Raw genomic sequence first — 22,809 nt, 5'->3', positions numbered from 1 at the left:
TTCATTATGCAATGGACCTGTGCTTTCTTTTCACCTTTCTGTAACTTGTAAGGTATTTGCACTCTTTTATGCATTACCTAACAGCTGAAACTCAAAATCATCTTTCAGATATGAGTTGGAAGATATTGAAATGTGTACTGTTATCTTTTCAGCTTTTATTTGCATTGGTTTTGTATTAAAGCTCAAAGTTTACGATTTACATACTTGCTCAGCTTGACTCCTGTTAATTTTGCATGATCTTATGATAAAGATGCATTTTAGATGCATACCATATACGGACTTCACTTATCTAGCTCCCATTAAAACAAAGTTGAAGTTATCCTATGTAATTAAAAAAATCTCATGCTTTATTTTACATTAACAGTGAGGACTACATGTTCTGTTACCGGTGCTGTAGCCAAGACAATATTAGCACACATCTAGAAGTGAAAGAAATATAAAATGCTAGGAAGAACAGCATGGTACTTACAGAACAATGTGCATTAGTGGGAACACTCCTTCTCTCATATTCTGTATGAAATGGAGAAAAAATGTCAGCAGATGTCATTCTGTAGAAGATGATACAATAACTAGTAGATTACATAGAGTAATAAAAATTTGTCAATGGCACAGTATTTTACAGATCAGTGACTGATACAAAGAAGCAGAAGCAAATCCACCCAAGAGTTTTTTGACCCATACAATGCACAAGGAAGTAGCTATGTAGAAACAGGATCCACAACCACTAGCTTGTCTAAGTGCACCCACAGAAAACACCCAGAGAAGGATGTGCTCCATCTCCTACCTCTCTTCTGAGTTTTGCTTGCCTAGGGCAGAACTCCAAGTGTTGAGTTTGGGGATGCTGGACTGGAAATCCCTCTTCTGGATAGAAACATATCTTGTTCCTTTAGTGGTACAAGCAAACGTGGCCTCCTGCTTTCAAGACTGAATGAGAAAAGGAGTTGTGCTGATGTCTTTTCTGTAATAATAGCACAGCACTTGCAGCACTTGCCCTGGAGATATGACTCTGGTTTCAGCTTGAGAAGCTTCAGAGCCATGATTCCCAAGATAAGAGCACTCCATCTACCAGGATGTAAACTGTTCCAGCTGGTGACTGTTTGCCCATAGATGTTGTTTCATGGTTTAGCCAAGAAAGCATGTTACAGGGCCAAGGGGCTGGTGAACAAGACAGTGTGTTCACTTGAGAAGAGAGTCCTTAGTTTCACCCTTAACCTGGTTTACACATTTAATCTGGTGACTGGTAAATGCAAAATGGCCATAGTATGTCCTTGCCCAGTAAGTCATCTTGTTCTGAGCTGTTGAAATGACCCTTTAGCCTCACTAACCTCACACCTGTGCCTACGTAATGGCCTGGTTTCAAAAGCAGAGAATGAAGGTTCTGTCAAGACTAACATAATTACAACATGATCTAATGCTTAGAAGGAAGGGAGAATTGTGGACTGAAATTCTTCTATGCCAAGGAGAGAGTTAAAACAAGACCCAATGGGTACTCTGTGCAAGTATATGAAGGATGGGCAGCATCCCACAGCCCTCCCTTCCAGATGTGTTTTAAGAGAAGCCAGTCTTTACCACCTTCATTTTTATTATTATTATTATTATTAATTATTATTATTATTTCTTTTTAAGGTCTGAAAAGCACATAAGCCTGGTATTGCAGAGTGTTGTATGCCCCAGCAGATGGCATTCAATGTTCATTTATACAATGTACATAGTGCTCTTATCTCTACTCAGAGGGTTATTGACAAGGAGAATTATTCATGCAAAATAGTTATCTGATTTTCTGTTTTGTTATGCTGGTGTGAATCAGAAGTAAGGCCAGTTAAATCAATGACACTGAGTAAAACCGATGGAGATGATAGGATAATTAGATGGTGACAATATAACAATGAAAAAACAGTCAGTGTCTTTAAATTGTCACTTTTGTACATCTGTTAATAAAAATGGTCATTTTATCTCCCACAGAGTAACAGTGAAGAACATAAATGAAAAATAGTGGTAAACATCAAAGTTATTGATGCACATTTCATGCTTAATGCCAAAAATGGGCTGACGTGAGCCTTTGGGTTGATTTATTGATATCTAACATTGATTTACAAATTGATGTTCAGGTTAGTTTATAACCTATTCTGTTACCCAAGAATCACCACAGTTTGGAGGAACTGCAGCCCTTTGCACAATGCCAGTGAAAGGGGAGAGAGAGTTGTGCTATTCTGTGGGCATTCCCTTTACATAAGGTGAGTTCCCAAATATTTGCTCTGTGCTAGCTGAGGAGTGCAAACCAGACAGAAACTGCTCCTCCTGTTATTTAAGGATGACATTTTGGAAGTGATGATGAATATTTCATTTTGTCAACTACGCTAGACATATTGGGTTTGCAGAATGAAAAGTGCTGATTGCCATCTGGGTGGTGGAAGACTGTCAAAGAGACTCACCACTCAGGGAGAGACAATTTCTGCTGTTTACTATATATATTGCCCTGGAGCTTCCAATCCCCTGGCTTCCATTCCCTATTGTACAGGTATAAAAGAGGACAGAATCACAGAGTTGTAGAATGTTTTGGGTTAGAAGGGACCTTAAAGATCACCTAGTTCCAACCCCCTGCCACAGGTATGGACACCTCCCACCAGACCAGATTGCTCAAAGCCCCATCCAGCCTGGCCTTGAGCACTTCCAGGGATGGGGCATCCACAGCTTCTCTGGGCAACCTGTTCCAGTGCCTCAACATCCTCATAGCGAAGAATTTATTCCTTATATCCAATCTAAATCTACGCTCTTTCAGTTTAAAACTCTTGCCCCTTGTCCTGTCACTGCAGGTCCTGGTAAAAAGTCTCTCTCCATCTTTTCTGTATGCCCACTTAATTACTGAAAGGCAACTAACTGTAACATAAGGCAACTAACTATAACATTTCCCTGGAGTCTTCTATTCTCCAGGCTGAACAACGCCAGCTCTCTTAGTCTCTCTCCATCTTTGTGTCAGGTAGTTTGCAATCAGGTGGACATTCTCACATCAATGTTTTTTCAGTGAAGTTAACAACTTGCAACTGGTGGGAGTTTTCTCAAGCTATAGAGACTGAACATGTCATAATCAGTCTTAAAATTTCTTGTTGCTTCACTGCATCCTCTGTGAAATTAATAGATGGAGTATACCAGTTGTAACAACAGTAAGGTGTTGCATTTCTATGGCATACGTGTGGGTGTTTCTGCTAGCTGATAGAGAAGGACATTTTTGTCCTTGTCAAAGGACAAAAGTGAAGAAATTAAATTTATTTACTTTGTAGCGGAATAAAATTGTGTGCATTTTCTGACCATCTTGCTTGCTTTTCATTGTGACCTAAAAAAAGTCTGACCAAAAGAGTGACTGGTTAACAATTCGTGCATGCAAATCTAATGTCAGAAATCTAGTCCATATTTAAATGAGAAAGCAGAAGATAAATCTATTCCCACAGACTTCTGTGGGTCTGTGAATGTGCTGTGGTTTTTCAGTCATTTTTGTGGTGTTTCAGCAAGTGACAGAAAACAATAAAGTGTTGTGGGTTATGTTTCAATAAACCTTGTCATACTTACAGGGTGTCTCCTAACCTCTTCAATAGAAGGAAAAAAAAATAAGAAAAAAAAAAAAAAAAGGATGGAATACTGCAAGGAAGAACCTGCACAGGAATTTTCAGTGTCACTTTTTTCTGTCGGGTCCAAAAGTACTGTGTAAAATGCTTGGCATTTTCCTTTAGCCTCTAGAGGAGCTAGGCAAGACAAGCAGAACCTTCATAAATTGCACAGATTTAATTCCAGGACCAAGGAAAAGGCTAGGCAGGCTTCTCCTCAGAGACTGTGAAAAAGGTATGTGAATAAATGCCAGTTATGTTAAGCTTTTGTGATATGTCAGTTATCCACAGGGAATAAAAGACCTGCAGTAAGATGCTCGACTGTCGGGTTTTATTTTTCCAGAACCACTTTTACTTTTTTTTCCAGACTTAAATCTAAATCTTCTGTATTGTACATTTAAGAAAACTTCACATAACACAATAAATATATGGTATACTAAACAGATTTGCACTTACTTACTTAGATAATTTTATATATGCTTTGCAGTAAATATCTCTAAGCTCAGCTAAAGTTGTGAAAACGGTATCATTTTCCACTGACTTGACAAGAAGCAGTACTTTACTTATGAAGTCAATGGGAATTAAACACATGCCTAACATTGACCATAACTGTCATGGAATCAGATTTAGAGCTCCTATGTCATTGTCCCACTGTTTTGGAACAACAACAAAAGTGATTGTTTTAAAACAGGTGAGTCTTTTTAAATTCCCTCAATTGCTTTCTAGAAGTCACCAGCCAATGTAATATTTTCAGTTTCCAGCAATAAGATAACTTATGTGTGGCTTTTTTCAGTATATAACATCATGAAGCCAACATTTTTTTTGGAGCAGCCTGGAAACAAACACCTTCTTGTTTTTTTTTTTGTTTGTTTGTTTTTTTCATTAGTGGGTATCCAAGAAGTTAGCTTTCTTTTCCTTTTTTTCCTACAATTCTTTTTTTTTTTTTTTTTTTAAATCACATTAAAATGTTCTGGCCCTTTGTTCCTTGCATACTAGAAACCATCACTGACTGAATAAACAGTAAGGTAAAAAGATATGTTATAGCACTTTTTTTTTTTTTTTTTTTTTTTTCAGTACTGAATGAATTTTACCTTTTGGATGTATTTCCAGATTCATTTCTGCAAGTATGTTTGGACAAGACCTAAGAACATAAAAAAAACAAAAAAAAAACAATTTAAATATTAGAAATTACCACTGCTCTATTAAACTTTACATACAATCTAGTATAACAGAATGAATGAAAGTTGCAAGGATAATAATTTACATTTGAAAAACAATTCAATAGACATGGAAATTCAACACTTTTGGTCAAACTGTGCTTTTTTTTTTTTTTTAATCATTTACAGCCCCAAATTTGGTGCAGTTAAAGAGAACTCTACTGATATTGCTAATATTAATTTTAGGCATAAATATTGTAACTGCCTTATTGACAGCATCTTCAGTATATCATTTCAGGGATGAATTTGCTTGGAGAGATAGGACCTAAACCTTTTAGCATGCAGCTGTGCCACTGCACGTGGCTCCCTTCCCCTTCTGCCAACCCCCACAGGTATCACGATTTCCCCCAACTCTGACATGGCATTCTTCCATCCTGCTATTACTCAGACACAGGGAATATATGAGATATATTGAGTGCAGAAGAAATGCATTGACAGGTCTTGACCTAACCCTGGTGTTGTGGACGATAGTTTTCTCACCATCACCCTCGTTACCCACTGGACTTTGTCTCTGTATCACTCTGTCCAGCAACATATATAGATCTTCACAGTAGCAGTACTTAGTATTCAGAAACAACAAGAATTATTATTTTACAATGAATATGCAGACAGGGTTCACATCAGGAGTACAGTAATACACACTTATTTTACCTACTTTCTGATGACCCATTCTTGGAATTTCCTAAAGTTTGCAAAAATATCAGTGTAAAACTTTGAGCTTCAAGTGCCCCACTCTTGGAATCACAACATAATTTAGGTTAGCAGCAGCTTTTGAACAGAGTGAAGCTGAGTGGTTTCCTGTTCAGCGAGAAGTATGTAAACCACACATCTGGTCTTTGCTTTCTGCTGCTTAAAACATGGGCATATCAATACTACGGCTTTTATTAAAGTTACTTATGGATGCCTTTAAAGGTAATTTATTCACTTACCTATTTTTTGGCATAGTTTTCTTTATGCTGTTTGAATCTGTCAGGCACTGTACTCTGGTTTTTCTGTTAGCTCTGACATAAATGAACAAAGTCTATTGTTAGCAAGTAGCAGTAAATGGGAAAGAAAAGTGAGTTTTCAAATTTTCAAGTCTGGGAAACACATTTATGTAAATTATTGCTTTTTCTACCTCAAACATTTCCATCCTCTGGTGGAATATATTTGCTGACCTTTCTTTCTTTCTTTCTTTCTTTCTTTCTTTCTGATTTGTAAAAAACAAAACAAAACACCCCAAACACTATAACTAAAGTGTTTTCCTGCTGAGAGAATGGGAGTCTAGGAACTGAATTCCTGCATCCAGTGGTTTGGTTTCTTTACTGTATGGTACTTAGTAAACTCTTATATAGCTGAATAGGAATTAAAACACAGGGCACCTATCCAAGATCTCTTTTGATACTAAAACACTTGCTAAACACCAGCAATGTATGTATCAAAGTACCAGAGACCTGTTCTCTTGGTCCCCCACTTCTGGTTGCTCTTGAGCCCTATGTAGAAACAGATTACATAATTTTACTCATGTAAAATAAACTAATTTGAAACACTGAAAAGATTTCAACTTTTACCACTTAACTACCAGAGACTTCAGTGTTTGCAGCAAAAGAGTTAGGATTTTCTTGCTAAATCATGCCTACAGATAGTCAAGTTGGTCATGTTCTCTTGAAGAATTTCACTTGGGCTCAGTCCTGCCCTAATTACTCTAAGTTCATAGATCCTATAATTAGTATTGCCAAATCAAGTTTCATTTTTCCTTATAGACATGCTCCAAAATTCATTTTAAATAATAAGAATCCTTCAATCAATATTTGAATGTACACATTGATAGATATTTTTTTCTGTCAGTGTGCAAATACTAATGGTCACAAACACAAAGAGAAGACATGATTTTGTTTGGCATGAGAGATATTTTTGAACAGTGGCTATCACTGCAGAGAATTTTGGACATTGCCTATTTCTCAGTTTGCCAGTCAAGACTTTTAAAAATCTTGTTGTATTCCCCAGCCACCAGAAGTGTAAATGGTTAAATTTTTACTGCTGAGTTATCTCTCTAGAATGTCAGAAATACAAACAGGTAACTGATTTCTGTCAGCTCTATTCTCTTTATCATTCATGTATAACTTTTTGTTTTTCCTTTAAGAGAACAATTTCATTCTCTGCAAAACTTTCCCCAATTCCACTTACTGAAGTATCTATTCCAAATGCAAATGCCTACTGCATATAAATGTTATAAAATACAGTGAATGCAATTTTTGTGTGCTTGAATTTGCAGCATTTGTCACCAACCCTTCTGCATGGTGAATTTCCCAACATGCATCTGAAAAGTGACCTTCTGCAAGTTCTCCTTCGCCTGCAGCAGGAAACTATTTTAGTCCCCTTTGTATGCTTTTTTTCTGCATGTGAGATGCAGCACTGAGGTTAAATACCTCTTTTGATGGTTACCTACATAAGTCCTTCAGAACCACAGACATGTTAAAGGTAACTAATACTGTTAATGGTACAGGATTTGTCAGAAGCTTATCATGGGTTCAGATCCTGGGGACATTCTGCGCTTTTTGGATGACCTATGTTAACAAAATCCCTCCCTTGCCCAGAAAGATTACAAAAAGCCCACTTCACCATTTTTTTCTTTAAAATACAGATATGCCATTTCTTAAGTCCCTGTGTCTAATTACAGTGCCAATGCATTTTTGCTTTCATGGAATTTTCTTCATTCTCTGCTTAATAATACAGTGACTTTTCTCCCTCCTTCTGCAAAAGGCACTTTTTTTTTCTATGCATTATAAGACCCTTTCACTTCTAACTTAAGGGATATGTAGAATTTCATTTATCTGGCTATGTTTTAGAACATTTTTCATCTATTACTCAATTGAGATTGACCAGATACAGAAACCTAAATTGCATGTCTTTGACAGGGCACTTTAGTGGCACAGAGAGATCAGCAAAACCTATTTAGCTCAAGATCCAGGTTACATTGTGTATGGCCAGAGGATATACCAAGAAGAAAATCTAGGGTAGGCTTCCTGTTAAGTGATGGTTGACTAATATTTTACTGCAGACAAACTGTAATGGAGCACCTAAAGCAATAAAAATAACATTTACATTAATGTCAGCTGAATTCCTCTTGATGAGTTCTCTTGCGATAAGTTATGATTAATTCATGACGAACTGGATGTACAAAAGTTCCTGTTTCAAAATCTCAGAATTTCCCGGAGTCACAGAAGTTGTAGCTATGTTACTCCATCTGGAAGTTTACTTACTTCCCAGCATTTAAGGGGATAATTACTAGGGTAAATTTTACTTGCCCGGAGTAAAGAATGACTAAATCAGTAGCTGAAATATTGACGGTAAAAAGAGAGACAAATCCTTTTCTTCTTACCTTTATTCTTTCTCTTTTCTTCTGTTTCAACAGTGAAATAAGAAGAACAAAAATAACTATCATATCGGTTCTCCTCTGCAGGCAATACTTTACATGAAGCAGTTCAATATTGCCTGATGCTTTGTTCCATCAATTACTACATTCCAAACACCCTGCCATACTCCTGTGTCAAATTTTTCTTCACGAGAGATCGTAAATGCCATCATTCGTCCCAAAGTATTCAGAAGCAATTCCCTATTGGTTAAACATTATTGTGGTTATTTATTTCCGTAGTTACTTACTTTTGCAGTTATTTGCATATTTATTTGTTTTGGCAGAAATTTGTGAGAGCTCGTCTCAAAGAATAGATCTTCGCTGTGCTGGATGATTCACAATCGTAAAGTCAAAGAATGCATAAAACAAGAAAAGATGTGGATGCCACCAACAAATAGGGAACAAAACAATAAGCTGAAGGCAAAAAAAAAAAAGTTTGGTTAGAAGGAAAGGAGGAAATCATGGAGTATGCAACCCTGTGATAACTGTAGACATCTGAAGGGGGTCAGTCCCTGGTGTGAAAACCTAGGTACCTGTCAGGCCCGTGGAAAGAGAAAGCAATCTTTGTATCATTACTATTATACAAAGAGATACATTTTATTGTCTACCTAACACAAAAGAAAGATCCTAGTATTTTTCACTCTGATTATCCCAATTCATGCCTTGAAGTAATTTTCTGAATAAAAATGTTTACCAGGGCAATTAATAAGGGACGGTGTCGTTCAAAACACAGTTTGTTTCCTGAATTGTGTCTAAATGTGCTGTGTGCACTGCACATGGCAGTGTGATTAGATTTTGGGGATGTTGCAATCGCAATGCCATTCTGTTATGAGGTGGTTTGAAAGTGCATCATACTGTTCACTCATTTTCTGGTAACATCTTTCTCTACGTTAGACGTTAGACGTTACCTAGCAGTAGGGTTTGGCTTAGGAGGAGGCTTGGGTACTGCTGTTGTGGCCCTGATTAAGCACAACTGAAGTCAGTAGGGCAGAAGTAATGTTTAAATCTAACAGCAGAGAACACTCACAAAAACCTCTCACGGAGTGCATGGAAGAGAGTTAGTTCACTTTTGGAAGTGACAGGAAATAAGAGAGATCATGAATCTGGCTTGATTGGGCTAGCTCACTACTGAAGAGGATTTCAAAGTTGCCTCAATGCAGGGATGCATTGACATTTTGGGTGCCTGAATACACCCCACCTGGCCTCCCGTTGAAGCTCAGGAGGATGTGAGTCCAAATCTTCCTTTTCCTGAATCCCATAATTATGTGCAGAAGGGCAGCGGGAGAGCTTTCCTACTGCTACCATCCCACTTAGGGGCAGAAACAGTAATTTTGGGACTGATGCCAGTGGTGGGTAGGAGGTACACATGGGAAGAACATCTGAGCAGGGTTATTTAGAACGTTTAACAGGCTAACATGGAGCCTCTGTACTCCAAATTGCCTGTGGCACACATTCAGCTTTTAAGTCCTTTTGAGGTAGTTTTGGGCCAGCACAGTTACCTTTCTATGTACTTGAGATAATTTGCAGTGTGCCGTACTGGGTCTGGCTGGGATGAAGTTAATCATCTTCACAGCAGCCCATATGGGGCTGTATTTTGGCTTTGTGGCGCGAACAATGTTGATAATGCTCCACTGTTTTGGCTGTTGCTGAGCAGTGACTGCTCAGCATCAAGGCTCAATTTTCTTCCCTTTCTGCTCCCCAGGGGTTGGGAGGGCACAGAGCAGGACAGCTGACCCCAGCTGACCAAAGAGATGTCCCACAACATATGACGCTGTACTCAGCACTAAAATTTAAAGGAAGTTTTTGGGGGAGATAGCCACTGCTTAGAGACTCTTTAGGCATTGGCCTACCCGTGGGAGATGGTGAGTGAAAACCTTTGCATCACATGTTTTTCAGGTTGATGGTTTTGAACGCAGGCACATAAGCATCCTGCAGGTCTGACGCAGAGGCCCAACCACTTTTCTGAAATCAGTCCCAGACACTGTCCTGGAAATTAGCTTTTTTTTTTTTTTTTTTTTTTTTTTGGGTTTGTTTTAATTTGTAAAGGTCAGTTTTTATGAATCAGTAATAAGATCATCTGTGGAAGCATTGTACTCAGTGCAGTGACATCAGACAAAAAGCTGCCTAAAACAGATGCTTATATGATTAACATCTTTAAATGACTTCAGCTGTGATCCTCCAAGTCTCCAAGTATATCTTTTTTTTTTAACCTAAAGTGAATGTTAGGAGCATAATAATAAATGTTATAGGCTATATTCTCTTAGTATAATTATGTAACAGTTCATTTGCAAAATGATTTGAATTTTGACTGGCACAATTCATTTGAATTATTTTCTTAAAAAAAAACCAAAACATACTGTAGGTTTCCTTGGCAACCTTTAAAATGATGTATATAGATGTATAAACATACCAACTGATCACTATAATGTCAGTTAAAATAAACCCACAGAAACACAAGTAAAGTGAACAATAATTAGTTATCCTATTGATTAAATACGGATTTTAGAAGTGTTGAACAGAAACATTTCCTTTGTGCCAAACTGCATTAGCAATCAGCAAAATGCCAGCTCTTTGAAACTCCACTTACAAAATATTAAAAGATTTTAAAGTTATCTTTATCAGGAAACAGCTCCTTTGGTGAACATGTTATCACTCCCACCTCTCTACTACTGGGTAATACAGGTATTCAGACTGACAATTAAGACACACAGAAGACACTTTTATTTGCCTCATCTGGTTTGGAGTGGCTGCAATGAATCCTAGCCAGGTGATTTTGCACAGGTTGAAAGAGACTAAAAGGAGAGAAAAATGATAACCCATTGTGTCTGAAGAAAAAGATGGGACAATACTGAGGCACATTTCAAGCCAAGCTTTGTGATCTTTAAGGAGAAGGAAAGATTTTACTCAGCCCTATTTGCAAACACTTAGAGAGACTGGCCCTTTTAAAAAATTACTGTTGCAAAATGTAGATTTATGTTTTGTTGTTGTGCGTGATACCATGCTGTGCACAGAAATGCCTGGAAAAGATTTGGAGTTTGGCAGAGATTCCTCCCCAGAACTCTGCTATCAAATCACGCAAAACATATTCAAACAGCAACAGTGTTTTGGGACACTTCAAGCCAAATGCTTCAATATAATACGAACCACATTGCAAAGCTTCCTCAGGGAGGTATGGCACGGACATTTTGCCCTTGAAGAAAGGAGTATGAACCATGGGGCTGCCTCCTCCATGCCTTACCATTCCTGTATGTCTCCTTAAAGGAATACAATGCAAAAGGCAGAACCTTGTGTATATATATATACATATATATAATCTCTCTCTATATATGTACACATTGCGTATGTATATATACACATACAGACCATTTATATATATATACAAAAGAGTAGAATACATATATTCTCTCTCTCTGCATATAGTATCTATTATATACATTAGTATATAAATATTGTATATTATATTATACATTACAATATGTACTTGTTTAAGGATAGCAATCAGTTCTGTCACCTCAGTGCAAACACTTAGGGCCAGCAGCATGAACCCCTAATAAAACTGTCAAGCTGGCTGAGCATATGTTGTCAGGAGGGTCAGGGACCTTGGATACCTGAAAGGTAACCACAGACATTTGACACTTGAAAAAATGCTAGTGGGAGGCTTTTGGTACCTGTGGTTACTGTTCATATCACTGTGCATGTTTATGCCAAGCACTTTCTTATCTATAATAACAGCTCTGTCATGGCATAATATAGAACAGGGAGATTAGGCTAACAGTGGCTTGAAATAGAAATGCTTATTAAGTGTGAATAAAAATGGTCTCTCAGTGAGTTTTTCTAAACTCACCTGAAATCATGTATTCTATGAGAAGATCAGGAAAAGCATTGATGAACCAAATATATCATGTGGATAGGGTTTTCACATTTTTAAATCCAAGTACTTAAATAGTAATGTGAATGAGCAAGACTGAAGGAAGACCTTAATGCATATAAAACAGTTTACAGTGACATAATAATATTAAAGATATACATTAGAAGCACCGTGATTTGTGACCATAGAAATCAGTGTAATTCAAGTACAATGCCTCATCTGAATTTGGTCCTGGGATGATATTAACACTTCCTAGAGGTGTAGGGTTGCATCACTGTGACTACTTTCATTTTCATATTCCATAGTTTCTGTGCAGCCCCTTGGGATTTTTGACATCTAAATGGTAGAGAGTTTCTTCTGGAATGAAGAGTAAAGATATGAATGGGAAGCGAATGTGTTTTACTTTTTTTGTGAAGATTCTGGTAACAGATACTCTCCGAGGACTTGCAAAATTTGAAAACATTCCCTCTGAAGGCAATTCTGCCTGCAATATATGTCTTTCAGAAGGTTCATATATAGATTTTAACTTATTTTTCGTTTGCCTTTTATAAGCAGTATTGTTTCCAGATGTGTTCTGTGTAGCTACCTACCAAGTTATTTTTACTGGCTTTTTCTGGCTTTTTTAAGTCCATACATTAGGATACTCTGCTTATTTGCAAGATGCCCTTACATCTTGCAATGACGAGTGCAAATCCCTGTACACACGGGGATGTCTGAGGAAAAGTATTTAACTTCTTAATTCTCTCCCTAGTGCTTGGGAGTGAAAAAGGAACCCAAAGCCTTCTAGCTTTCCACTTTCTTAAAAGAATACCAAAGTATTTAATCTGAGCAGGCAGAGGAGCTGAAGGTTTATCATCTCCTTCCTCCTGCACAGATGAGCAATACCCTGGGAGAAGACAAGAAGGCAGCAGATGACATCTTATCTCAGAGCATGTAGTGCTGGCTGGAGTTACCTGCCAGAGAATCTGGGGAGGCACTGTGCAACCAGAACTGCCTGGGGTGTTGTCATTACGTATACCCTTTTCTAGCATATATGGGAGTCTGGCAATTTTACCATAGCCCCAGGCAAACCTCTTGTTTCAGGAGATGTTTGACTCTGAGTTAAGTATCAGTATCAAAATTCCCTCCTTATTGCTGTAATATGGCTGGTTTGCTTCTGCTCTACAACAGCAAATTGTAAAACAAGCTGAGCAAACCCATTGCACATGACAGACACTTAACCGTACGGAACTGAAAGAATATGCCATTTCTGTCCTTCCCTGCCCACCTGCTGCCAGGAAGGAGCCGACAGATAAGCAGATTTTACTTTAATTTCACTCTATCTGAGTCGAGGTGGAATAATCTCCATATAAAAACAAAAGTACAAGTGGTTGATCCTTCCACCATAGACATAGAGTCTAGCCTAAAGTATGGCTTTTAGTACTCAAAAAAAATAAAATTATCCTGTCCAAAGCAGAAAGGAAATATATAAAAGGACTCCAGCTTACTGCTACTGAACTGTAAACCTATATCCATGTCCTTAATATCTATGAATCACACATTACACCACAGCTATAGGTTGCCAATGAAATCCCGTTTAGAGTTGGATGAAAATGGCCGCTCCACGTATTCTCACAGGAATGGTTTCCATGTTGAGTTAAAGGTACATATGGCAGTCACACTTCTAAGTTAAAATGAAAGCAAGCAAGTATCTTTATAGCATTTTTTTTCAGTTATTGTTTACATTTTTTTCATTTATATGCTTATATGAGCAGATGTCAAACAATATATATATATTTATCTTTTTTTTTTACACAAAACTACAATCAATATTTCCAAACAAAACAAAACAAAAACCAAACAAACAAAAATTAAGGAATGATGCAGTTTAGAAGAAAGAGAAGGTGCTTTGCTGAATGGGATATATTTGCCTATTTAAATATTCGTGCCACTAAGATTGGGATCATGAAATATAAATTAGGTGTTTGAATTAACCTGTTATTGAGTCACTGTAGGCATTCATGTTTGAAAAGACTGGATTTTCTCTAGCTGTAGCCAGGTGCCTCTGAATATTTAAAAAAAAATCTCAACTTTAGAGATTTTTTCTTTCCCCCTTTCCCTCTCTCTCTTGATTATCCAGCCTGATGTAAGAAATCATGTTCTTGTACAGTCCTATATTCCTATCCGTTTCTGTTCCTAATTAATCCTAGAATATCCCTCTTATTGCTTTTGACCACTCTTTTCTAGTTGTGCTCCACTCTGTATCTGGATATCTACTTGGTGCTGTCAGCTGCCTGATATTGTGGCTTCGTGGGATTTCAGGTCACCTTGCCTGACAGCTACAGACATGTAGATAGGTAAATGTTGGATGTCTACATAAAAAGCTTACTAAAGGATAGGGATTGTGTTGGCATAGGCTATGCTGTTTCTGGAGTCTTTGTGAATAAGTGCCTGACTCTGGCAGCTGGCAAAGATGAAAACCAGATGCATTTCACAAGCAGCACAACATTCCTTTTAGAAAAGGTTTCTGAAATCATCACTGTTAACTGCAGCCTAATATTTAATCCTTATCCAAGTTCTTGTCTCCTTGAAGACCATTCAACAGAAGCAGAAACAGATTCCAAGAACCTGTTATTATTGACAGAATATTTATTAAAATAAACATTCTGTCAATAACTGAGCACTCTGTATGTTCATAATGGAGCAGCATAAAGTTACTAGGTCAAGTTTGTCTGTGGTGCACAGGAATTCGAAGGTGATAAAATTTAAACAGTCCTCAAGTTGTCCATCCTTTGTGCTGTGAAATAGTCTTGGAATCAGACCAGGTATGGGCTTTGGATCCACACTGGGCTAGTTAACTTCCAGCTATGGTCAATGGTTTATGTTTATTTCTGTGTTTATTTCCTGCATGTAGCAACTTTAGTTGCTGTCAGATATTGCTTAGAGGAGCAAAGACAGAATGCTTTAGTACCTGGGGAGACCGTAACAGGCTACTTGGTAAAAATCAATAGTGCTAACTTAATGATGTAAACTTCTAAAAACACCTACTTTACCTCTGCTACTTCTGCAGTCTATGGCAGGATAATTAATATTCCACTATTTAATCATCAACTTCACTCATAATCTAATGAATGAGCTAGAGCCAAATAAGGTTACAGGAAAATTCCCATCTACCTAACCATACTGTTGCTGTCAGCCCATATCCAGATTCTGTGGGGTTTACCTGATACAGCTTAAAGCTAGCTCTTTAATCTAGGCCTCAAACCTCAATTCCAACTTGGAGCCTTAAAGACAGTTTAGGGACCCCTGCAAACCACTCATCACCTTCTGTTGCCAGGGCCCTGAGGGCAGTAATAGGCTTTAATGGCCTTGACTGGCCTCACGTGGAGCCTCTCACCACACGTGCCTATGGGCCTGGAGCCCCATTTCAGCTCAGCCCAGAGCTGTCAGACTCTACCCAATGAACTATGTCATCAAATTGTCAGTTCCCAGCTCAGTCACAGCCATGCCCATGTCTGGCCATGGACTCTGTTGATTCAGACCCAACCTACAGAAAGACTTTCCAGCCTGACCTTGAACCTCTTTCATCACATTGGAGCTGCTCAGTAATCGCTGGGCTGTGTCTGACCCTGATTACTCTCACCAGATATGATCATAACCCTGACACAGCTCCATGCCTGATGATTGGGACCCTTGGCTGAACCTGGCTGCTACCCCTCAGTATGCCCTGCTCACCTGCCTGGGATGGTGGAATGGGCCCTGGCTGGTGAGCCTCTTGCCTGACAGCCCTGTTATGCTCCTCAGCTCCCGGCTTGCTGACCCTTGGGACAGCCCTCATCCTGGCTCTGGTAAAATCCACTAATGTACTAAGTTCAGTTCCAATAATAAGTATTTGCTGGCAAGAATTGTGTCATCCAGGCCCCTTGGCTTCCACCAGCATTCAGCCACACAACAACCTTTCCAGTTCTTCCTATCTGAGAATACTATACTATTTAACAGTGATTTTAATACTACCCAAACCAAACAAAAGTTCTTTGTCTACAGCAGTAGCACGCTTCATCTAACCCCAAATGCCTTGCAGAGTCCTGTGATAAACAAGGTCTGGTTCCTTCAGTTTCAAACTCCAGTACCAGATCTGACTGTAACCCAAAAATTTAAACAATGCTCCACAGTTGTGTCTCTGCACTCCACCCATCATCAGCTGGCTCCAGACTTCTACTGACTGCTCTCGTCTCAGTCCCCATTTCTTTCTGTGTAACTAACAGTGGCTTGACAGAGACTTGTGAATACTTGGCTGGATACCTGAGACTTTTTGGTCATGGTATTATAAAGGAAAATGCAGAAGTCCACCTAGCACTGTTCGTTCCTTTGATTCCTTTGAGTGATTAGCTCCCTGTTGTGACCAACTTCACATTTTCAATGATTTGTCCTGGAATATCTTCCATTTAGATACAGAACCAGAGTAATGTTGCATATAATAAGGGAAACAGAAAAAAAAAAATAAATCAGGAATTTCCAATTCTGTGCTAAAAGCATAAGGCCTGATGACTGCTAAAGCTTTGCTCTTGCAGCTACAGTTCCTGCCATGTTTTCTTAGGGTCTAGAATTGACATAAGGATCTTAAAAATCAAACATTTTTAACATGCTTCCCTATGAACTGAGAAGCATTTTAAGCATACATTTTTTGAAATATAAAAGTTTAGTATGAGAGGGAAAGCAGATGGGAAGGAAATCATTAGATCAAAACCACAGGAGCATCAGTTGCTGTACCAGTTGCTGGAACATTGACCTTAATGTAGCTACAACTCCTGCAACTGGACTCTGTACTGCAGAGCAGAGAGAGCCATAATGGCTTTGAACTGTATGTTTTCCACTCCCCCATAATGCAGGCTATAGTTACGTTAGATGTACATAAACTGCTCAGAAGGATGAATTAGAATGGAAAGGAAAATTGCATTGGGAAAAAATGGGTAATCAGCATTACAAGCATGCCTCTGCTGTGACACAGTTAAATTAAAGTTTAGAATCAGTGAATTATAATTTTTGCCTGCTCCCCTATTCATGCACCATCTACAAAAGCATTTTGTAATGTCTCATAGCAGCGCCTTACTTTAAAACTTTCAGCATTAACGGGAAAATCCAGCATCCTTTAAAAATAACAGATGGCTATGAAGTGAATAGAGAGTTGTATTTCACTCTTGGGGTTTTGTGGCTATTCAGAAGCCACTTGAGTTACACGCTCATGGTTAATAACATCAGCAGAGCCACTCCAGTTAATTACAGCATTATATTTACTCCATAGTTCCCTATTATACTTTAAGTCACAGTAAGAAAAGGGCAAGCATATAATCCCTCCAAAGACATTGTGCTGCCCTTGTTAAAAAGCCTGAAAAAGCTTCACAGCTGTAGACAAAATGTAAACCCTATTATGGAATAAGAGATACTCTTTAATGTCTCTTGCACAGAGCAGCTTAACTGCTTAACTGACAGTAGTTCCAGACTGGCCAGATAGCAAACACTGTATTGCTTCTCACAAAGGGCTAGTAAAATGGAGTATTGCCTCCTGCCCAGAGGAAGAAGGGAGGAAATAGGAGGTGTAATGAGTATGTAGAAAGCACTCTTAGGAAGCATGTGGCTGTCTCCAGTTTATTTTTTTTTTCTCCTGATTTCATTCCATTCTCTCTTTTTTGTGTTTCTTTTTTTTAGCTTTGTTTCTGAAGGAGAGAAAACATATAACTAAAGCCAAATGAACTAGAAGGTTTTGTTCATCAAATAATTGAGACAAAGTAAAATAAAGCTACTTCACCAAGGAAATCTTGAGAAGTTTTTTTGTCAGGAAGACTGTAAATCATTGATTTAGTATTTTCATTAAAAATAAAAGGGCAAACTCTTAAAAGTAAAGCTTCATTTCAGAGGAAATAAAAACCTATGACTTAAAAATGGAACTGTCAGCCCCCTAAAAGCCTATTCTTAAGATACTTTTCCACTCCTTCTGTTGGCTCAATACCCCCTGCAGGCAATGAACCAGCAGGGAGTTTTCTTTTTGTTTCCCTTGGCCAGGTCTGGACCCTCTCCTGACTCCAAATTCACAAGGCAGAGGAAAATGGTTGACATACATACCCATGAATCAGGGAGAAGATAAGGAGGGGTCTGTGGATTAATCTAGGAGACACCATTTAGAAATGTATCATAAGAACCATTTTGTTTTTTTTTTTCAATATTATAAAATCTGTGCTTTTCTTCAGAGAATGCTTCCTTTGAAGACAGTGTCTCCTCACCATACTTTATAGAGCAGCAAAAGCCACAATCTCACTCTTTGTTCTCCCTCCAGGTACTCAGTGGTGTGCATGAAGTGTTTGTGCAATTTCTGAACAAAATTTGGGTAATAAAGTTATCCCTCTGCATAGCAGCACTGGCCTTTTTGCAGTGAACACTGTACTTGGCTAGGTTGTGAAATAATTCCTTGGTATATTGTATAAATATTTCAGAAGCCTTGATTGATCATAGGAACAGCTCTACCTGACGTGCTAATAAAAGGCAGCACCTTAGAGAACTACAAAAGGTATATTTGTGGTCTTTTGGAAAAGAAGACCTGTGTCAAATGTAAATAATTCACAAATGCTAAAGCATCTACTTTATCTAAATAATATTTTAGAGTGTAGCTCTATTTTCCACTAAAACTTCTTTCAAAATTGCAAATTAATGTTATAGATAACTTCTAGTTTAATAAAATTTGTACAGTTCTATAACTGATGCTAGAAAACTTTATATTGTAAAACCTAGGGTGTGATGAAGCTGGCATCTTCCAGCTACATTTACAGCTGTGGAATCTATGCCTTTGAAGTGCTTGCAGCTGGGGTTGAAGCTCCTTGCTACAGACAAAGAAACCTGCTAGTTAAAAACATAGGCTTTAAATTTGCTGTAGCTTAGTTGGAACTTGACTTAAAGACTTGCTTCTCATTGCAGAGAGCTATCTTTGTATCTGCTTCAAAGGCTAGTGACACTACAACATCTTCAGTCTCAGGTGTAGTTAAAAGTTTACTCCCATAGCAAAGGTAAGCCACCAGCTTTAAAACACAAGTTTAAATTCAGTTTATTGCTCTTATGTGTAAAGACCTTAGCTTAAATTTGAGCCTCTTTCCCATGCAAAATGTCATTTAATCAATTGCAGTGTTTCAAATGTACCCATCACCCTTCTCTTTGAATATCTCTGCCTGCTGCTCAGCAGGAATTTTTCCAGAACAAGCATAAAGTAAGCTCTTTGGGTTCAGGCTCCTTGGTGAAAACCAGCAGGGCTTTCTCTGCTGAGCTGTCCCTACCTGTGAGCACTTCAAAAGAGAAGCCACAGCAGGGGCCCTAGCTGAAACCGAAAGTGATGTGTTTTATGTAGCACGGGAGGTTTCACGAGTCTTCAGCCTTGAAGGTGTCTTGTTCATTTAAAAATGTTTTTAAAGTGATGTGTTGTATGGCTGTTTCAAGACCTTGAAGAGGATAATAATAGCCACACATTCTTTTCTAGATACTTCTTTCCTTCTGGTCAGCTTTATGAAAAAAAACAAAATAGAAAAGAAGGCTAGTATGCTCTTCCAGAAACTCTGTCACCCCAATTCCTAGGCTGCACCCATAGAATGACCATATGTAAAAAGGTGAACAGCAAAGGTTATATGTTCTCTGATGTTCTTTCATCTTGTACAAAGATGGTACCATTTTACACATTATTTTCCTTCTCAGTCTTAATTAAAAGTATCAAGAATACTGGGTTATACCTTTACTCCTTGAGCTAGAAAGCTGGCTGAAACACGATTGGGAGAGATCTGAGAAATGACTTTGCTTAAGGATGAAAGAGTATGTTGACTTTAACATAGTTTAAGTCCATGGATTTAAAGGTGTTTAAATATTTACTTCTCATTGATTTCCAAGTTAGAGGGAATAAATGGCTTTGTTTTTATTTAATTTAGGAGACAAAAATATGTACATCTCTTATGTGTTTTTAATTCTTTTTTATATTGTATTATTATTATGCTGACTATAACTCTGATACTAGAATTGCTAAATGACTTTATACACTCTTTTTTTTTTTTTTTTTCCTCCTACAAATATTATACTGGCCAGTTTGCCAGGCATGTGTTTTACTGCCCGTAGATCTGGGGACTACAGTAGTTCATTCAGTGATTACCGAATTTGGGTATTTGTAGAGTGCTGTAACTCAAGGTCCAAATTTGTATATTTCTAAAATTTTGGATTTTTTTAAAACATGCTCAAAATTATAAACTTACATAGGGTGAGGCCTGCTACCAATCAGTCAACCTCAAAAAAGGTAGGTAAGCTAGAATGGAGAGCTGACTAGCTACTTAATTAGCAGATATAAAACCTATAGCAAATAATATATCCGATTAATCTGTCAAGACCTCAGGAACTATCAGATTTGCCCCTTCCTGTTCCTAAGTCCAGCGTCCTTTGAAAGTCTAACTCCCTACAACATCCATTCTATCTTCTGTGAAAGCTCAGAAAATGGATATTTATGAAACCTTTTCATTTAGCTAAGCCTCAGTTCTGAGAATTGAAAGTTTCCCTTCCCCCAGCTGAACAAGAAAACTTAAGTACAGCCTAGATATCATTTTTCAGACAATATGAACTGATACCAGCTATTATACAAATTCTCTTTTACTGCAAAGAGCTGGCAAAAAAAAAGAAAAATCAAGAGTTTCCTGCCAGAACATGCATTTGTTCTAGGTTATTACGTTAACGTTCCTACACACCCACAAATTCATCTCCTACCCTTCCCCACATAAAACGTAACTGAATGTCTTTGGTTTCTAGAGGGATCTAAGCCCAGACAAATCTAACAAAGCTAGTTTTAGATGGAGACCTGCAAATACTCAGGTAGGTGGTTAAGCAGTGAGCTGCTTTGGGTGCATTGCTATCAGTTGTGAGCTGTGAGTAGAAAGTGAGTAGTTTCAGCTAATTTCTTCACAAGATTTGGTAGCTACAGGATATTTCTGAAGTAACTTTTTCTTGGTCGCCGGAGTGCTTAAAGACAGCAGCAACAACAAAAAAGCCAGTTCTCAAAGCTTGCAAAATCAAAATTTCCTGTGAAAATCAGCGTTTTACATTCAGTAAACAGAAAACGAATTACTGGAAAAGTTCAGAGGGCTTTTGAACAGCAGCCCATACTCAGACCAATTTAATGAAGCAAGACTGAGCTCTTCTATGGAAAAGCTTTGTCACATATCCTTATCACTTCTACGGGGGTGGTAAGCAGAAGCTACAGGTCCTCTGACGTTTGTGGAAATGTGAGGTGATCCTAACTGATGCACCCCAGCCAGAACAAAGTTAAAAAGTAGCACCTACCACCCTCCAAAAACTTCTGGCTGCTGCTGAATAGGAAGTCTGCTTATTATCAGTGGAAAAAAATTGTGGATTCAGGTTATTTTAAATATACTTGTAGATCTGTCCACTAATATGTGATTCTGGAACAGCTTGAATAAATCTTATCTTCAAATGTCCTTGTTGGAAAGAGACATGGGAGGCAGTGTTTCTTGGTGAAGGACATCAGAGTGGGATTCAGAAACCTTTCATTGCATACTGGGATACACTACTCAGTTCCGGTATGATTTCAGTTAACTGACTCTGGCCATGCATTCAGTGCATTTAAACTGGCTTCAGAATCAAGCCTAGACTTTGCGCCCATCTGCGCTCTTAATACCAGAGCTTCCTACAAGCTAACTTCAGGGTGTTGCAGGTGCTTTTCCCAGGTATGGGGAGATCCTTGGGCTTACCTTTCTCTTGAGGTCTGCAGAGATTTTTTGCATGCAATTTGTGCCTGGCTTCACTGCCTAATGGCATCCCATCAGCACTGTCACTAGTGTTTTGTGACCAGCCTTCTTTAAACTCCATGAAATGCTCTGACAGAGAAGAATGAGGTTTATACACTCAATGTGTGTAAACATAGAGGTAAGTGTAGTAGAGTTAAGGATACCCTTCAGAAATCTTCCTGGAGCAATGATTTGAGAACTAGGTGAGGCAGGAGACTACAGTTTCAGAAAGAACTAAGGTAGAAGGCAATAACAGACTACAGAAGATTTGGGATGACTGTGAGACTGCCATGTAACTTTTAGCATAAGTGAAGCATAAAATTAACATCAATAATAAAATGCAGTAGCTGTTAAGTATAGAGTGCCAAAGAGGTTGGCAAATGTTCAGGTACAATACTTACTCCATGCTCATGATTCCTGACTCATGGAAATGCAAATCTTCAAATGAGCCTGTGAGGATAAAAAGAATATAGAGTCTTAAAAATCTAGATGTATATATTTCTTGCCACCCTCCTAAAAAAAAAAACAACCAAACAACAACAACAAAAAAATAGAATAACTTTTTGCGAAGCTAGAAAATAAATTGTGATGTCATCTATTCAAAGAGAAAATGCTTCACTTTTGGCAGGAGTACTGTAGTCAAAGATGTGATGATGACTGTGACCAGCATCAGAAAGTGTATAGCGTGGTCATGTTTTTAAAGGTGGTGTTAATGAAATCTCCACGTGTACTTGAACAAGTTTTCAAGGTCTTTTCCAACCTTGGTGATTCTATGATTCTATGTTTTTTGTGTACATTGTTCTACCACTGCCATCTGTGTACTCAGTAATAGAATTTGTACGTACAGATCTGTATTTCTGTGAGAATTTGAAGTGAAGTTTAAGTTTTAAAAACCAAGCATAAAGTTTGAAGATAATTTGTCAAAACCACATCTAGA

General features: G+C 38.1%; 1 protein-coding gene across 1 annotated transcript in view; it reads right to left on the bottom strand.

Annotated features, from left to right (window-relative positions):
- CLNK (cytokine dependent hematopoietic cell linker) overlaps positions 1-22,809 on the bottom strand; it is a 67,601-nt gene that overhangs the window by 26,792 nt on the left and 18,000 nt on the right. Inside the window, exons 2-4 of the mRNA XM_035547150.2 lie at positions 5,746-5,817; positions 4,691-4,740; positions 470-510 (exon numbers count right to left, since the gene is read on the bottom strand). Coding sequence (XP_035403043.2) covers positions 470-510; positions 4,691-4,740; positions 5,746-5,817 — 163 coding nt within the window. The remainder of the gene's footprint in view (positions 1-469; positions 511-4,690; positions 4,741-5,745; positions 5,818-22,809) is intronic.

The sequence above is a fragment of the Cygnus atratus genome, chromosome 4 (assembly GCF_013377495.2).
Source record: "Cygnus atratus isolate AKBS03 ecotype Queensland, Australia chromosome 4, CAtr_DNAZoo_HiC_assembly, whole genome shotgun sequence".
Lineage (NCBI taxonomy): Eukaryota > Metazoa > Chordata > Aves > Anseriformes > Anatidae > Cygnus > Cygnus atratus.
Note: the sequence above shows the minus strand (reverse complement) of the source record. Positions and strands in the feature narration are given on the sequence as shown.